This window comes from Triturus cristatus, chromosome 2_2 (genome assembly GCF_964204655.1).
Source record: "Triturus cristatus chromosome 2_2, aTriCri1.1, whole genome shotgun sequence".
Taxonomy (NCBI): Eukaryota; Metazoa; Chordata; class Amphibia; order Caudata; family Salamandridae; genus Triturus; species Triturus cristatus.
Window position 1 is genome coordinate 1,164,410,976 of NC_140582.1, and position 17,362 is coordinate 1,164,428,337.

Here is a 17,362-nt window from a genome sequence, read left to right on the forward strand (position 1 = left end):
ATGGATTGTGGCTGTTGCTTGAACAGGGGTCACCCCCAATTCAACCAACAACCCAATTTGTCAGACATACACCGTTTGCAAAGTGAATAAAGATCTGCTTTTACTCTTCTGGAAATGTTGCCTCAATAATTGAACTCATTGCCCCAAATGAGATCTTACCCATGACCAATGATTGGTACAGTACTATCAACACCAGCTCCTTATTAGTGGTTTCATGAGAGTCACCACACTTGCTCAGCTGTTTGCTGCATATGAGGGTAGATGCTATGACATTAGCCTACAAGTTTATTGAAACTTAGGCTGCAAAGACCACACCCCCTCTCCTCCAATCTTAACTGATGTCATTAGTAGGTGCTCCCCTCACTAGCCTATAACAAGTTATGCATGTGGATTGTTGTCAGAGACAAGGGTCAGCAAGTAATATGACTATTTATAATTTGATTATGGAGATTTTTTTTTAAAACAGCCTAAAGTGATTTCATTTTTCAAGAAATTGCTGGCTTACCACTCTACTACCTAGTCTCTAGACAAAAAATATTCATACATAAATAGATACCTCAATGTTGCCCTCTCGCCAAACCCTGTCACAAACCCTCATGGCACTAGAGAACATAACCCCAAGATGTTTCCCATTTGATGGCTTCCACAAAAATCTTGACATATGAATCTAAGTTTACACATCCCATATTGTTGACTTTGTAATTAACTACACTGAAAATTAGCCACCTCCTCGCTAAACAATGTAAGTGCACATGAATAAAAGTTAGACGCCATATTTGTTAGCAGTGATCATACCTGACACAGGGTCTGTGGTTCCACATTTTGCTCAAGTCAATAGGTCTTCGTCCGTAAGCATCAATAGCGTGAGTATCGGCTCCAGCTTCAGTGAGTACAACGATACAGTCCAGCAGACCCTCGTTGGCAGCCTGGTGCAGCGGAGTCACTTTGCTATCTGTCTTTCTAAACAAAAATGAGGATTTCAATATGAACCAGTCTTCCTTCAGCTGTTCTATTCTGCTCATTTTCACTTCAGGGCCACATGAACCAATGGGTTGTGCACTGTATAGGGTCTCACATTTCAGGATTAAAATGTCTATTTGCTGAGCTTTACCCAAACCCTGAGACTTACATAACACATCTTCTCTGCTGTCACCCACCTGGATGCAAACTCCTTTTCAGTTTCCTTTTATAAGCAGCTTACCATTTGTAATGAACTTGGTTCATGTGGTCAAATCTACACTACAGGTGGACAGTAAATTCCGCTTTGCCAGTGGAGTTTGTGGAATTTTGCCCAGTCCACGCTCCGCATCAAGCGCGGAGTCCAGTAAGAACTCTGCCAACCTGCCACGTGGCAGAGTCTTTCTTGTGCGCAGCTCGCCAACATTAAGTTGTCAAGCATAAGGGAGAAAAAACAAGCGCTAAACCGTCTACCGGCAAGATTTCTCAATGCGGGCAGTTGCAGTAGGTTGCTACCGCTCACATTGAGAAAGTTGCCGCTCATGTTGTGAAAGCTGCCACTCGAGTAGAAAACATATTGGTTGTAGAAGAGTTCACAATATTAATTGAAGGTACAATGGAAACACTTGATAGACTTAGCTGTTGTCTAGTGTGACCACAAGGTGAGACTGCTCATCATCAATGAACCTGAGGAGTACCATGCAAATCCATGGCCCTTTAAAGAGTCCATCCGTTCTACTATCATCTAATTGTCCATCTAAGGGCATCGATTTCTTACACACCTGCTCCACAGTGGGGCACTCAATTGTGAAGACGATTTCTGTTAAAGACAGTGCTTAATTTGAGCCAGTGGTTTCCAGTGCTCTGAACTTAATCATAAACACCAGCGCTTTTCATGAGCACCAGTTAAGGACACATTGATTTGTAGTAGACACGGGGAGATTAAGTGATTTGCCCAAAAACACAGGATGTTGAGCTGACGCCGAGACTTGAACCTGGTTCCACAGCTCCGAAGTCAGCAGCTCTGGACAGTATGCCACATCCTCTCCCCACTTTCATGATTTTGTTTTAGGAAGCACTAACTGGATAAATGGGCTGGTGCAAGCTGCTTCCTGACGAGAGCCCTGGCACTTATTTTTTTTACAGATTAACCACTGGTTAAAATTGTTTGTTTTGCACTTTTTGTTCTTTCCAGCAAAGTGGTATTAACACATTATAGATGCCGTAATACCCGCCATTGTGTGTGAAATCCGTGCCTCAGATCACCAACAACAAAAAACTGGTGAAAACTTGTACCTTTATATGCAGAAATTGCTCTTTTGTGTGTTATTGAGACCCTCAGAGGTGAGTAGTGCACGTACAATCCCCTGATTGATTGATTAGTGCCATTATTGGTACACTGACAGTAATATAGTAATTGCAGGCTACAGTAATACAATTACCACATTGTGGCATCCCAGCCTATTCGAAAAGACGTCTGAATATCTGAAATGTGGAGGTTTACACTGTTGCGCATCTTAAAGAGGTCATCCTGTGTAGAGAACAAACAATAGTTGTCCTTACTCGACCCTGAATCTCTAACAGTCATCTACAGCCAGCATTCCAGAATATGGCATTGCCTGCTGACATCACCAGGGTTTTGAGTTCTATTATGACATCATTCACCAGATGGCCCCTTTAACATATTTACAAAAGTTGTATTGACTAGAAAATGGTTAAGAATGAGAACACCTTAGTCCACAAATAATTATTATAATTTAAGACTGCTGCATCATTACTGATCTCACAGTAGTGATGTTTTTTATCCAGAGTTTTATATACCGCGAACTTGACTCAAAGTTATCGAGTATCAGAGCGCTTTACATGAGCACCAGTTGCTTACACAAGGACACATTTTTTTTTTGTTAGGCACAGGGAGATTAAGTGATTAGCCCAGAATCACAGGATGTTGAGCATCATTACCGAGACTGAAGCCTGGTTCCCCAGATTTGAGATTGACTGCTCTAGCCATTAGGCTACATCCTTTCGCCGTATGAGGTCATGTTTTGTTTTCACTTCAAAATCATACATGATATCCACCTACTGTTGCGATTGTTCGTGTGGTACCGCTGTTCAGTAATTATTCTAGGGTTATTGGTGTTTGTGTAAAGATAGGTAACCGGCTTGCGGTTTGCTTCAATTCATTGTGAAACTTCAGCCTGAGCCCTGGATTGAGGGGCGAAGCACCGCTTTGGCCTTTTGGGCCATACTTTATTCAGGGTCGTCTTTTGTGTAGAATGGCTTGAGAAACCCCTAGATTGGCTTTCATAAGTTCTCCTGTCACCCATTCCTCGGCACTGAGGATATAGGAACCCACTTTCGCTATCGTTCAGCCGTTTCCCGGTCCAGCATGGAACCTCTTCAAAACTGTTTAGACGTTTAGATTCTGCTGAATGATGTCCACAGGTGTCTGCCCTCCACCACACGCTGTCTTGGTGGCATTAAAACTGAATTTAACATCAATGGTTATGAAATTGAAGGACATTCATCAACTGTACACATTTGTCACAAACGGCAGAAACAATTCTCTAGGGTAATAGAATCAAGAAGCCTCCCATGAGGTTCTTTCAGAGGGTCTATTCAATCTCTAATTCTCTAAGACTGTATTATTGCAACCCCCAGAGCTAGAAAACACAGACATCAATCTACAACAATCCACTCTAAATGCAACATAACATTAAACACTTTCCTGTGGGAGGGGAAAACCCCAGATAATCTCCAGTAGGAAATTTCCGTTACCTTAACAATTTGGAGGTGTAACCTGCCCAGATGTTTTCTTTTACCGGGCAGTACTAAGATTCAACCAGCCTCCAATAACCCCTGCCTGGTTTAAACCTGTGGCCTCGCTAACTGGCCTACTCCATGACTGTAAGCCAGGAATCCAAGGGGCATATTATCAAGAACTGGCGTTAAAATTATCGCCGCTTTAGTGGCAGAAAACTGCCGCTATAGCAGCGATAATGGGCTTGATAATATGCCACAGAGATATCCCATAGAAGCCCATGTTCTGGTGTGAACACGGGCTCCTATGGGAATTCTCAAGGGCATATTATCAAGCCCATTTTCGCCGCTTTAGAGGCAGTTTTCTGCCGCTAAAGTGGCGATAATTTTAACGCCGTTTCTTGTTAATATGCCCCCAAATTAGTACAACTCGATTTTGGATCTACGAAGTGAAAAATAAGCAATTGGAATAAACTCCTGGGCACCACTTTAAAGCGAATGGCTCAATTAATCAAGAGTTTAATAAAGATCTGAATATCACTACTCGCACTAATTATGGAACGCCAGGCCAAAAACGTTTCAAGGCCGATGATGAGTAAAAGCAGTGTACTCTAGATGCCAAGGTAAAGAAGAAAGTTTCTGAAGATCTGGAACAACATTCTCAAAGACATGATCACATTTAATTTCATGGAAGAGCGTCCAAATTCCCCTATTCAAATCAACAAACCACAACAGGCAAATCAATCAAATGCACAGACATGCATAAATTAATGAGAGAAACCCTGGCAGACCCTCTCTAGCCACTTTGACAAAACATCTTAATATCCATGCCCCGAGCAAAATCATAAGTAGAGAGGGCCAGCAAATGTTCCGAATAAGAATCGGTCATGCAATCGATTTGCTTCATCCGCTGCAAGACCCTGTGATCTTCCAGCAGACTCCAGAAGACTGGACTTTTCAGAAATGAACTCCAAGCTGGCGATACCAAAGAGAGGATGCCTCTACATAGCATATCCTCTTCTACTGAGGAAGCAAGTGTAATATCTGAATGAGACCATAAAATATATGATCAACATCATTGTTTCAGATCCAACCAAATCTTTCAAACAACTTCTTTCAATTAATTAGCGAGATTTTTCATTGTTCAAAGAAAGAATCAAACTATTAGATCTTATAATTGCTGTTGTGTGCTATAAAATCACAATGATTTGGATAGACCCCGATCCGCCATCAGTCACACTGGTGGAACTCCAACTGACAATTCCACAGATGCAAAACATCAATTCTAGAGAGTGGCATAACTTTGAAATCCCTTGATGGTCGGACCATAATGTGAACCTTTTAAACAAGACAGCCCACTCCCCCCACCACAGGAGGAAGGGATAATCTTGTAAGCAAAAAAGACATTTGGAAGCCACAGTGATGTGAGCAAAATACTTCTAATATCAATTACAACAGACTTTCAGTATCCTTTTCAGATTGTAGTTTATGTCTCCTTTGCCACTTTTATACTATCAACCTTTCTAAAATGCAGAAGCACCCACTAGGTTGTCTCCTTTATAACCCATATGCCTAGTAGCGTACGAATGCCTTCCTGCATCCATGGACCCTATGACGTCGCCTCTTCCATTCACTAACCCCCGAATCACAATTTTCCTTTATACCTCATCTTATTTCTGGGTTATTTGATTCACTATGTGTTTTGTTTTATCTTAATGCAGGACATTTACACTAAATAAATACAAGTATATATATATATATATATATATATTCACTGAAAAAACCATAGGTTTCACACATGTTATAGTTAGCGGAAATTTTACTGATAAAAAACCAGTGAAATTGCCCCGTTATAGTTAGTGCTGGCAACTATAACTCACGCGACCGCAATCCTCTGCTGATGCTAATACTGTATTTAGACACTTATTTGCCCATGTCTTCTTCCATACATTTTTAGCTATACATATATTACAAATATTTTTTTTTCATAAAGACACATATGTCATCAGCAGAAGATTGCGGTCGCGTGAGTTATAGTTGCCAGCACTAACTATAACGGGGCAATTTCACTGGTTTTTTATCAGTAAAATTTCCGCTAACTATAACATGTGTGAAACCTATGGTTTTTTCAGTGAATTTGCAAGGTTTTTTAAATGCTAATTCCTAACTATAACGTGTGTGAAACCTATGGTTTTTTCAGTGAATTTGTACGGTTTTTTAAATGCTAAGTTACTTTACGCCATTCGAGGCGTGCGCGCCCACTTAACGCAGTTCGTTCCGTGCACGGTTTTTATCAACTTTAATAAGCTCTGTACATTTGGTGGCCTTCGGCCACCAAAAGCACAGGGGGTGGGGTCAATGTGGATAGTGTTTTTTTTATTTCGATTTTATAATTTCATGTTGCCAAAATTTAGTTTTTTTTACCTATTAATAAGCCCTGTACATTTGGTGGCCTCCGGCCACCAAAAGCACAGGGGGTGGGGTAAGTGTGGATAGTGTTTTTTTTTTTTTTTTTTTTTTTACCGTACGCTTACGGTAAGCGTACGGTAAGCGTACTCGGCGAAATTGCCGAAAAAAAAATAAAACCGTTTTTGCTCTTGGGGGATGTTTGGGGACTCCCTCAACATGACTGTGTGGGAGGGAGTTGTCAAAAATGCCCCGTAACATGTTTTTGGGCATCAAGTTTGAGAAATAACTCTCAATGCGAGAGACAAAATGGCAGACGCCGCTTCCTGGTTTCGGCCGATTCGAATGTTTACTAAGATCTAAGAGCCAATCAGAATCGCGCTCGCGCACGCCACCGTAAGCTTACGGTAAGCGTACGGTAAGCGTACCGTAAGCGGGCTCAGATATATATATTGATTTAAAGGCTATTTTCTCAGAATCTACTGAACAGATTTACACCAAACCTACAAAAGGCACTTCCTTGACCTAGGGACTACCTCTCTGCCAAATTTCTAGTAATTCTGTTCAGCCGTTCGGGCTGTAGCTCGTTCTAAAGGTCCTATGGAAAAATGCATGGGAAAAACGCGTTTTGGGACCCCCCTTTTATCTCAGCCCCCGCTTGACGAATCCCCCCGAGACTTTCAGGGTAGGAGCGGAGCGTAGCGCCCCACCTATTTTGAGAAATTCGCGAGGATTCATCGACCGGCGCCAAAGTTATTCAAAATAGAATGTTGAGGTTTTCCTATGGAAAAGGGGTCCTAACTATAACTACCTACTGGCGACCGCCAGTAGGTAATATATATTACCTACTGGCGGTCGCCAGTAGGTAGTTATAGTTAGGACCCTGTTTCCATAGGAAAACCGCAACATTCTATTTTGAATAACTTTGGCGCCGGTCGACGAATCCTCGCCAAATTTTCAAAATAGGTGGGGCGCTGCGCTCCGCTCCTACCCTGAAAGTCTCGGGGGGATTCGTCAAGCGGGGGCTGAGATAAAAGGGGGGTCCCAAAACGCGTTTTTCCCATGCATTTTTCCATAGGACCTTTAGACACAGCCACAGCCCGAACGGCTGAACAGAGTTCCTTGAAATTTGGCAGAGAGGTAGTCTACAGGTCAAGGAAGTGCCTTTTGTAGGTTTGGTGTAAATCTGTTCAGTAGATTCTGAGAAAATAGCCTTTAAATCAATATATATATCTGAGCCAGCTTACGGTGCGCTTACGGTGCGCTTACCGTACGCGTACGGTGACGTGCGCGAGCGCGATTCTGATTGGCTGTTCGATCTAAGTAAACATTCGAATCGGTCGAAACCAGGAAGCGGCGGCCGCCATTTTCTCTCTCGCACTCTGAGGGGGGCTGCAAAAACCAAGACAAAAAACATCTACAGGGGGAGTATATTCAGTTCTTAAACACCCAGCATCCATATATGTGTCCCCAAACAACCCCCAAGGCCAAAAAAACAAATTTTTTTTCCCGAAAAATCGCCGATTACGCTTACCGTACGCGTACAGTAAAAAATGTATAAAAAAAAAAAGTATCCACACTTTCCCCACCCCGTGTGCAAACGGTGCCCATAGGGCACCATTTGTGCATAGCATATATATGTAAATGGAAAGTACAAATGAATAACGTTCACAACGAAGCGCATAATATGTCCCCCATGTGCGCACGGTGCGCGAAGCGCATCGTGCGTACATGGCCCATCCCGCGTAACGTGGGCACGCGGTGCGCGCACCGCGTGACCACCGTGCGTGCACGGCACTAACTGCGTAAAGTGGGCGCGCGGTGCGCGAAGCGCACCGTGCGCGCACGGAACGAACTGCGTTAACTGGGCGCGCACGCCACGAATGGCGTAAAGTAACTTAGCATTTAAAAAACCGTACAAATTCACTGAAAAAACCATAGGTTTCACACACGTTATAGTTAGGAATTAGCATTTAAAAAACCTTGCAAATTCACTGAAAAAACCATAGGTTTCACACAAGTTATAGTTAGCTGTACATTTCACTCGTAAAAAACCAATGAAATTCCCCCGTTATAGTTAGTGCAGGCAACTATAACTCACGCGACCGCAATCCTCTGCTGATGACATATGTGTCTTTATGAAAAAAAAATATTTGTAATATATGTATAGCTAAAATTTAATGGAAGAAGACATGGGCAAATAAGTGTCTAAATACAGTATTAGCATCAGCAGAGGATTGCGGTCGCGTGAGTTATAGTTGCCTGCACTAACTATAACGGGGGAATTTCATTGGTTTTTTACGAGTGAAATGTACAGCTAACTATAACTTGTGTGAAACCTATGGTTTTTTCAGTGAATATATATATATATATATATATATATATATATATATATATATATATATATTATAAACCCCCCAAAAGATGTAAAACCTTTTTACAAGTACACTGAATGCTGAAAGCTTAAAGTGTAATGAGGCACAGGGACAAAGTGCTAGATATAGACGAAGCAAAAAGGTGAATTGTAGAAGCTATTGATGCGAACAAAGCACATAAAAATAAAAGGACAGGGGTATCACGTTTATGCACTGATACTCTAATAGTAAGTAAAAATGTAAATAATGTATACAAAGTTAAACTAAAGTAAAACAGAAACAGTATTTCACGCTCCAAAATCCAATTAGAAGTAAAAATAAGCATTTGCAATGCAATATGTCTCACATTAGTTAAATGCAAAGCTATTGGATTTGCAAATGAAAAAGGAATACGGCGGACAAATACATTTAAAAAAAATTGTGTATTGACTTTTGTAGTAATGGCGGCACGGTGCGGCGTGCTGCCATTGTTACAAAAGTGAATAAATAGAGGAAGAATTTGTTTGGCCACTGTATTACTTTTCCATATTAAACAGCTTCTACGTAAACAACATACACAAAAACCTGCAGGGCATGTAGGGAATGTGTCCTTGCCTTCGCTGTTTTTGGCTAAAGGAAGGCAGCGGAGTAACATTGGTTATCGAACAAGTATGGACGTTCAGCCAGTTGACTCAACTTCTTTACACTGTCCTAGGCAGAGCAGACAGGAATCTGACACAGGGTGAGAGATGACAGGGCAGCGATGAAAGGAGCATGCCGAAAGTGTACACAAAGTTTTTGTAGTCTTCCTTATCAAGAACAGCACACAAAGACTACTATATGCAGACAACGCATGTACGAAACCATGCCAAGTAGCGTGCACCCGTAATAATGTGAGTTTGTGTGATAGTGGGCAGATTGGTACGGAGTCAAGCCCACAAGAGCATGGAGGTGGCCGTGGGCATACTGGTATCATCTAAAAATATACTGCAAAACTAAAATTTGGCGCTCACCAAGATGCTTGCTGCAGCGAATATACTACACCAGTGAAAAAGAATGCAGTAATATTTTGGATATAAAATGAGGTGCTTACATACGATTTTTTGTTTGGAATTGCTGTGTACTAAGCCGACCATGATACTACTAACCTGGTGTATGGTCCCACAACCCTGTATAGCTAGCCATTGGGATCTTCATTTGGTTTGGCGGGTTTGTGATTAGCGTCCCTTTACAAAGCTCGCCGTTGTCCCCAAGCTTCTCCAACAGTTTAATAGCGTTCCAGGGGGAGGGCTTGCTCGGATCCACATGCACATGAACTCCATCCTGTGCCTCGCTCCCCATTTTTGTTCTGGAATCGGCATAGAGGGGGGGTGTGAAGCAGCGTCGGCTGCCCTGAAAGAGAGCGGGATCCTAGTATGTGTTTTAAGGACTCCTCCTCAAGCTGTGGCGAGGGGCCGGTCCAATCGTCTTACTCCGAACAAAATAAAGGCAGGGCAACGCTATCTTAAAGCGGGGTAAATTAACAAGTTTCATGAGCAGTGCAAGTCGGATGATCCATGCATTTTTAAAAAGAAGACGTGCAGGCACTATTGCGAGCCGTGCATTTAAAAAAAAAAGACGCACTGGCATTATTACCGTTGTGCTGCACTGCGAAAAATAACATACAATGTTTCAAAAATAAGAGTTGGCTGAGCAGTGCACAACAAAAGAAAAGTCGCACAGCCGCCATTGTTAAAGTCCAAGTACGGCGTGCTGCATTGGGAAATAAAAAGTCATTAAGTTGGGGGAGAGCATGTCATGACTGCAACAGCAGGTCTGAGAAAGTTGTTTAAGAAAATAGTACTCACAGATTGTAAAAAAAACATACAGAATAACAACACATGTAAGAGGGGCAGTCCTCATGTGAGGTTACAACATGAGAAAAGGCGGTAAAGGGACTAGTAAGCCTATTGCCCAATGAAAAGCCACCATTTACAAAGGACAGTAACGAGAGCCAATTAAAAAGATGGGCGGAAAGTGGGCAGAAGTTCATGCTTCATGCCCATATCCTGAATACAGCATGTCTCGAAAAGACAGCGCAAGCGCTGCCTAGGCGACAGCCAAAAAGGAAGTATTTAACTAAGATTAGGTTCATTCTTCTGAAATAAAACTTTTCACCCAAAGGTTAAATAGCTCAGCCACACAGGTGCTGTCTCACTAGCTAACAGATGTACAGTACATGCGCTTCAGCATTTTTGTCAATGCATATTCTTTAGGTGTATTATGGACATTACTTCACAGGGTTGCTGCAAGTGAGGTAAACAAAGACTGTCTTTGGAGTAGGTTTCTGAAATTTAGAGCGCTCTGCTGTCAAAGTTCAGAAACAAGTCTAGCATAGAAAAGTTTCATGATAGCTTAGTGAGACATTCCCTCGATTCCTCTATTTTATATACCTATTTTACTGATTACCTATTTATACATATATATTTTCATACCTATGTAAGTAGGATGATATTTTACAATACAAATTATAGCATAATCATGGTGAGAAACACATGCAACGTTGTGGCTTTACCACGTAGGAAATGTTCATTTACCGCGAAGCCTCTACTTACATGTTGACATCGGCACCTTGTTCGATTAGGTACTTCACACATTCCACAGCCCGCGGTCCACCCTTTTTGCTCAGCGCTAGATGGATGGGTCGCCATCCTGCCATGCTCCTTTGGTTCACATCAGCCTTGTAGGCGCGGACTAAGAGTTGTAAACACTGGAGCCTTCCATGAAGAGCGGCTAGATGAACCGCTGTGAATCCCTTTTTGGAGTAAGGTGAAACAAAACTGGGAGTTACCAGATGGTTATCAGTTATGTTTATTCATTTATTTACCTATCAGAGCCAAGCGCCAGAAGCAAAAACCTAAACTGTAATGTCATCAGCTCACCATGGTGTGGCACTAGACTAAAACTGCCTCAAGCTAGTGACAGAATCACTCTTTAAACTTGATCCACTATTTTTGTAAAAGGTATGTTTTTTTCTCTTAAAGATCTTTTACTATGATGATTTTTAAAGTATCCTTTAAACCTCTTTAACGGTGATGATTTTTACAGTATCCGTGACGTGTGGCCATGTCTATATTGGCAAAATATCATGTAGATGCTATCTTATCACATTTTGACTGTTTTGTGAATTTTCCTTCACTCTTTCCTACCTCCTTTTATATTCAACATAGTCTCTGCCCCTTTGCTGTCATCTAGTGTGCCCACCCCATTATTCATACCCTACCGGTGTGACCCATAAGGTCATATAAGGAAATGCATGTCAGCAGGGACCCATGGACCTTTTGTGTGTACATATCACTTTGCAGTCCACCACACATGCCCTGACATCATTGAGAGCATGTCACATGTCAGCCTAGGCAGGCATGTGAGCCTCTGTTTCAAGGCCAGTAGGCCAAATATCCTTCCTTCATTTAACATCATCTGTTAGAGTCATCTCTCGGAGTCCCAGATGCAATGTTTTGCGTTGTCAGGGTTTTCTATGAGTGTATTTGGTTTTACATAACCCAAACTTAGCTACAAAAACATATAGCGCTATACAAAGACAAAGGTGTGGGTACAGATAACGAACCATGCACGACAAGGTGTGGGTACGGATAAGAAACAATACACAAGTGGCAACAGATTCTTCAAGTTAGTCTGAGTTGGAGCATTTGATGTTGTCAAAGTAGGTATGCATGGATGTATGATACCAAGGGGCATATTTGCAACAGGCAGCGATAATTATCGCTGACCTTGTATACCGCATTTTTTTCTATCGCTGGAATATTTTGCCAGGCTAGCGTTGTATTAACAACGCTTAGCGCCATGGCGATGTATATTCCAGCGATAGCGCCCTTTTCCATGGAACATCGCTGGTTTTCCAGCGATGTTCCATGTAAAACGGCGCTATGCTTGATGATACGACCCTGTGGTCGTATCACATGAATCCACCTCCGATGTTAGGTATGCCTTAGTCAGGAATTTAACAGACGTTCAATTCCTGCGTTAAGGCATTCTTAGCCCGATTAAAATAATCGCTTCCCCGCATTATAAATATCGCGAAGCTGCCTTCGCGATATTTTTCCATGTTGTTTCCACAGACACGCCTACTTTGCTTCTCATTAGCGATGCGAAGTTAGGCGTGCTGGAAACGGGAGCAAAATCAGCAAAACACGCTATAGCATGTCTTTGCTGATAAGGCGATACAATTATCGCCACTTTTCGGCCGAAAACGGACGCAAAAGCGGCGATACTTTTTTATCGCCGCAATGTTAATATGCCCCCAAAGGTGCTTTTATATAATGCACACCTAGCTATAAAGGAATGGAGAGCTGTACAAAGGTGGAGGGCGAGGTTTGTGCACCTACCTGTACTAATTAATTATTTTCTGTGAATCTGAAATGCATCGTAATGTGCTGTCAGGGCATGCATGTAACTCTGCCAGAACATTTGTGTAGCATGAACCTAGCTACAATGAAGTGGAGTACTCCACAATGGTGGGAATGAACATTTGTGACTGTGGGTGTATCATGACTCTTTCCATGAGTCCAACATGCAGCTTGTGATCTCAGGATAGATCTGATAGGCTAATGTCTGACTGTATTCTCTTTTTTTATTTTATTTTTTATAAAAAAAATTATTCTTTTTTTTTTTTCTGACTGTATTCTCTTGGTGAGAGAGTGTTTTGAGCATGGGTTCTACGACAATTTGTTCAGCATTTGGTCAGGCAAGTGAGCCTGGGAGAAACTCTGGGGCACATTTACAATATTTTGGCATAGGGCAGCGCCACAAGCCTAGCTGCGCTGCCCTACGTCAAAATAAAAGGGCAGTCATGCGTTGTATCTACAAGATATGGTGCATTCTTGCCCTTTCTTCCAGCGCCGGCGCAAATGGTACAAAGTTGTCTATGTTGTTGGAAGGATTGTTTTTGTGCAGGAAGTAACAGGAGTTGGTTTCCTCGTTTTATTTGTGCTACAAAATGCAACACATGTGGCCAGAGGAAAAAACAAAGAGAAATGTAAACATTTCTCCTTGATACGCCTGCTCTGGGAAGGTGTTAGTTCTGGCGCTGACCCAGATTTAAGCCACATTGTAAATCTGGGGCGGTGTCAAAAACCACGGCTGTTGAGTGGGAACACCCACAGCAACACTCATGAAATGCCCCATCCTCACAGAGAAAGGCATTGCCTTACTCCACATATACAAGGCCATGAGAAAAGGGTGGCTTTGCATGGCCTTGTAAATATGGGCCAGCACACTGCGCCTCCGGAGCGTCCCAAAAGTGATGCTCCAGTGGCATAAAAGTGCAGCTGGAGAATTGTAAATATGCCCCTATGTGTTGTTGGCATTAATTGGAAAGTTATCTATTCAACTGCAAGCTGCAGTATCAGACTGATCATCAAGCTACGAATGGGCTCTCTGTCTTACTTGCTCATCCAAGTCTTAACCATTAAAATGGGTTCCACTTCCAAGACCAGAAACCTTGGTAGAAGAGATTTTTTTTTTTTTTTAAAGAATTTTTAATGAATTTTCCCCAGCCAGTGCAACCAAAAATCAACGTTACATACAATAGTCTCTGGCAAAAGACCTAATCATCGTAGGACATGTCAGGAAAAACGGTTCTTCAACAGAACCCAACCTTGGTAGAAGAGATGCTGACATTCTAGCCCCAGCCATCTCACCCGGGTGCTACAAGGAGTCAGAACCCCCATAACCCACCTACTTGTTCCTGTCTACAATGAAAAACGTGAGACTTTAGTAAGAGATCACCACTTCCCCTGCCAGGCTGTGCCGCATGGATGTGCCTACCTCAGTGAGTTTAAATTAATTTGTCCTCCTATGTGTAATCCTATAGCTGGACGGGATGAGGTGCAACCTGGGGATAAGACTGTTTGGCACAAGGTAGGGCCTGTGCTCTTTGAACCAGAGCTGAAGGAAGGATGCAGGGATGTAATAGCTTTGTTCCTGGCACCAAAGATTCTTCAGGTTCCTTCCCCTCAAAACAGTACAGGGAAGAGGTGTGGAACCATGGCCCGGGCGACTGACTCCGGAATCTGGGGATCACGGTTCGATCCCCGGTGCCGGCGGCAGATTAGTCCAGCACCATGTGACTCTGGGCAATATCTTGCTTAATCTTCCCAACGGCCCCCAGCGCCTAGAGACCCTTACGGGTGAGTGTTCATGCTTTACAAATGTGGATATTATTATTATACTCTCCAGATGGACAGGCTCCAAAGCGTCTGGCCTTATCAGCTTCGATGTTGAGGGCAGAGCTGTAGAAACGTGGCTCCCGAGACTGTGCAGGAGCCATAGATCAGTCTTGGAAACACTGGTCTACACTACAGAAATGGGGCGAAGACGTGACTCTACTCTGTCTGTTTTCTCCTGGATAGGTCCTGGCAGAGACTTGGTCAAAGCACCATGGGTTATGAGCCACCAGTAAGGCTCCTCCATAACCATGGGAATGGCAGTGGAAGCCCTGAAGGGCAGATTACTTAAATCTGTTTCAATTTCCACAATCCAGGCCCCCTCCTCTCTCTTAGGTGCCCCCTACCAAGAGCTCCTATAAGTCTTAAATGCACTACAATCTCACCCTGCATGCCCCTGGGGATGACAGGCCTGAAATTCCCTGACTATGGCATACGCTTTTCTAGCGGCTATGAACCTGTCCTGGTGTCTATTGGATCTGTTCATGTCAACCCAGCCAGATGCATTGATTTTTCAAGTGGGTTCATCTTGCATTTGAACAATATTCCCTCTACTTTTTGTATGTCTTAGTAGCTGATGCTTCCATTGTTTTCTACCTCTATAGTAAGAGGATGAAAGTTCCATGCATTCAATAGACATCTGCTATGGTCTATCCAGACCAATGTAGATTCTTTCGAAAGTCTATCACGAACCCTCGATCATTGGGCAGGGTCTGAGAACATCATCTAGCTTTATTAGCAGAGGAGCTACATCTTACACTCAGGCTGATGGTCCAAGTGTCTGGTATTCAGAATCACTCAACTGAGTTTTGGTTGCAAATTCTCCTTCCAGATAGCCCAGGTGAAAGTAGAGGGGGTCCTGCCCTGTTTCTAGCACCGCAGAAATTCATGGGTGCTAAAATCCCAGCATCGTTTCTACTACAATTACCTCTTGTGGAAGTGGGACCCACCCCAAAACTAAGGGCTGTGATGAGAAAGAGGTACTGGTAGAGCTATCCTGACATTAGAATACACAATCAGAATCAGCGGTTTGTGATTAAGGGTGATTTTGTTTGCAAGGCTGTCTAAGACACGAGAATTGGGTTTGCTAGGTCGATAAACAATTAAATATTTTGCGAAACAAGGTGGTAATAAAGTTTTGGTCTACTAGTGACCGCCAGGCATGGATACAAACTGCATCTGGCAAGTGAGAATTAACTGGGATAAATGCTTGCCCCAACCTAGCTGCATCAAGTATGGACACGCCGTGGTTCCCCGTTTTCTGTTATAATGTGCACAAGGAAGACTGGACTGGTATCTGATAAAGACAGTCAAATTGTTCGTACCTGGGTTGAAATAGTTTACTTGTGAGCACAGCTGTACTGAACATTAAATAAATTGTGGTTTGTTTGTGATGTGCGCCTAGCCAAAAAGGTAGTGGAGCACTGTACAGGGTCAGAGGCACGCATGCAGTCAATCAGTGATTGAAAGGGAGCTGGTTATTGATTGCTACTGCATTATGAGGTAGTGTCCTTTAAAGAAGTGAGTCTTCAACTCTTTCCGAAATTGGAGCAGCTTCGGGGCAGTCCTTATGGATACAGGGATGTTGCTCCAAATCCTGGGTGCGTCGATGCAAAATGCCTGCTGTCTTTTTAGGTCTCGCCTGAGACAGCGCTTTAGCGCTGCTCTGGCGAGACTTATAGTAAGCACTTTTGGAAGTGCAAACGAGTGCTTTCAGGCCGCCAACTACTGTGCATGTGTGCCGGGCGCGCGCACCATTTGGCAGCCTGAAAGCACTCGTAGTCTTTCACTTTCGCGGCCGCTCGGCCGCTTTGATGTTTTATCGCGATTGCGATCACTTTCAGTTTCGCGCCGCTTGTTCTGGTTTTTATTGCAGCTCGAACACAATGGACTTATCCACAGCTGGTGGAGCGAAAACATCATGTGACCCGTGGCCTTCCTGCAACATGCCCTTTCACGCTTCGCAAATGGCCATTAACTCAACACCAGCCACGTCCTACCATGGCAACCGCACTCCAGGCATGCTACGATACTCCCCATGCGTCTCCAGCGAAACCAAGCCCACCACTCTTAAAGCAGCTGCCCTGGCACAGAACCCCCCCCCCACACACACAACTCCCCCATGCCAGGAGCAGACGCGCTACAGCTGCTTTATTCCTTCATGGCGCAAACAAGGCCACAAGGCAAACTCTGTCATAACCGCCGCCCATGGCCCCCTGGCAACACAACACCAGCAGCACGCTTCAGCAATGCCCATCAACTTCACTTTAAACCCACAGCGCCTGCCTTCCCACCCGTGTACCCACAAAGCTCCATCCGCTCCGCTCCTCCCCTGCAAAACCATAAATGTTTTATTTACACTCGTCTTTCTGACAATTGACTGACATCTTGTCTTTAATCACACTGTACCCGCAAGCTATTTTATTTGTCCAGTGTTTATGAAGCTGCTGCAGCCTGCTGATAAACTCCCGCCTGGTTTGGACATGCTCTTGGGACACCAAGTCTACGGCGTCTCTGCACGTGACTACATTTCTTATCAGTCACACTGTTTACACGCTCCAGTCGGCTCTCTGATTGGGCCTCTATTAAAATCACGCTGCTTTCACGCCGACGTTACTGTCCCTCCTCCCCGCTGCAACAGCAGTGAGGCAGCACCATACG

The 17,362-nt window shown here is 43.4% G+C and overlaps 1 protein-coding gene across 2 annotated transcripts in view; it reads right to left on the reverse strand.

The window, feature by feature from the left end:
• Window positions 1-17,362, reverse strand: part of ANKRD53 (ankyrin repeat domain 53) — a 159,807-nt gene that overhangs the window by 69,743 nt on the left and 72,702 nt on the right. For both annotated transcript variants that reach the window (XM_085642707.1, XM_085642708.1), the window contains 2 exons: window positions 11,072-11,271; window positions 796-960 (listed from right to left, as the gene is read on the reverse strand). In XM_085642707.1, coding sequence (XP_085498833.1) covers window positions 796-960; window positions 11,072-11,271 — 365 coding nt within the window. The remainder of the gene's footprint in view (window positions 1-795; window positions 961-11,071; window positions 11,272-17,362) is intronic.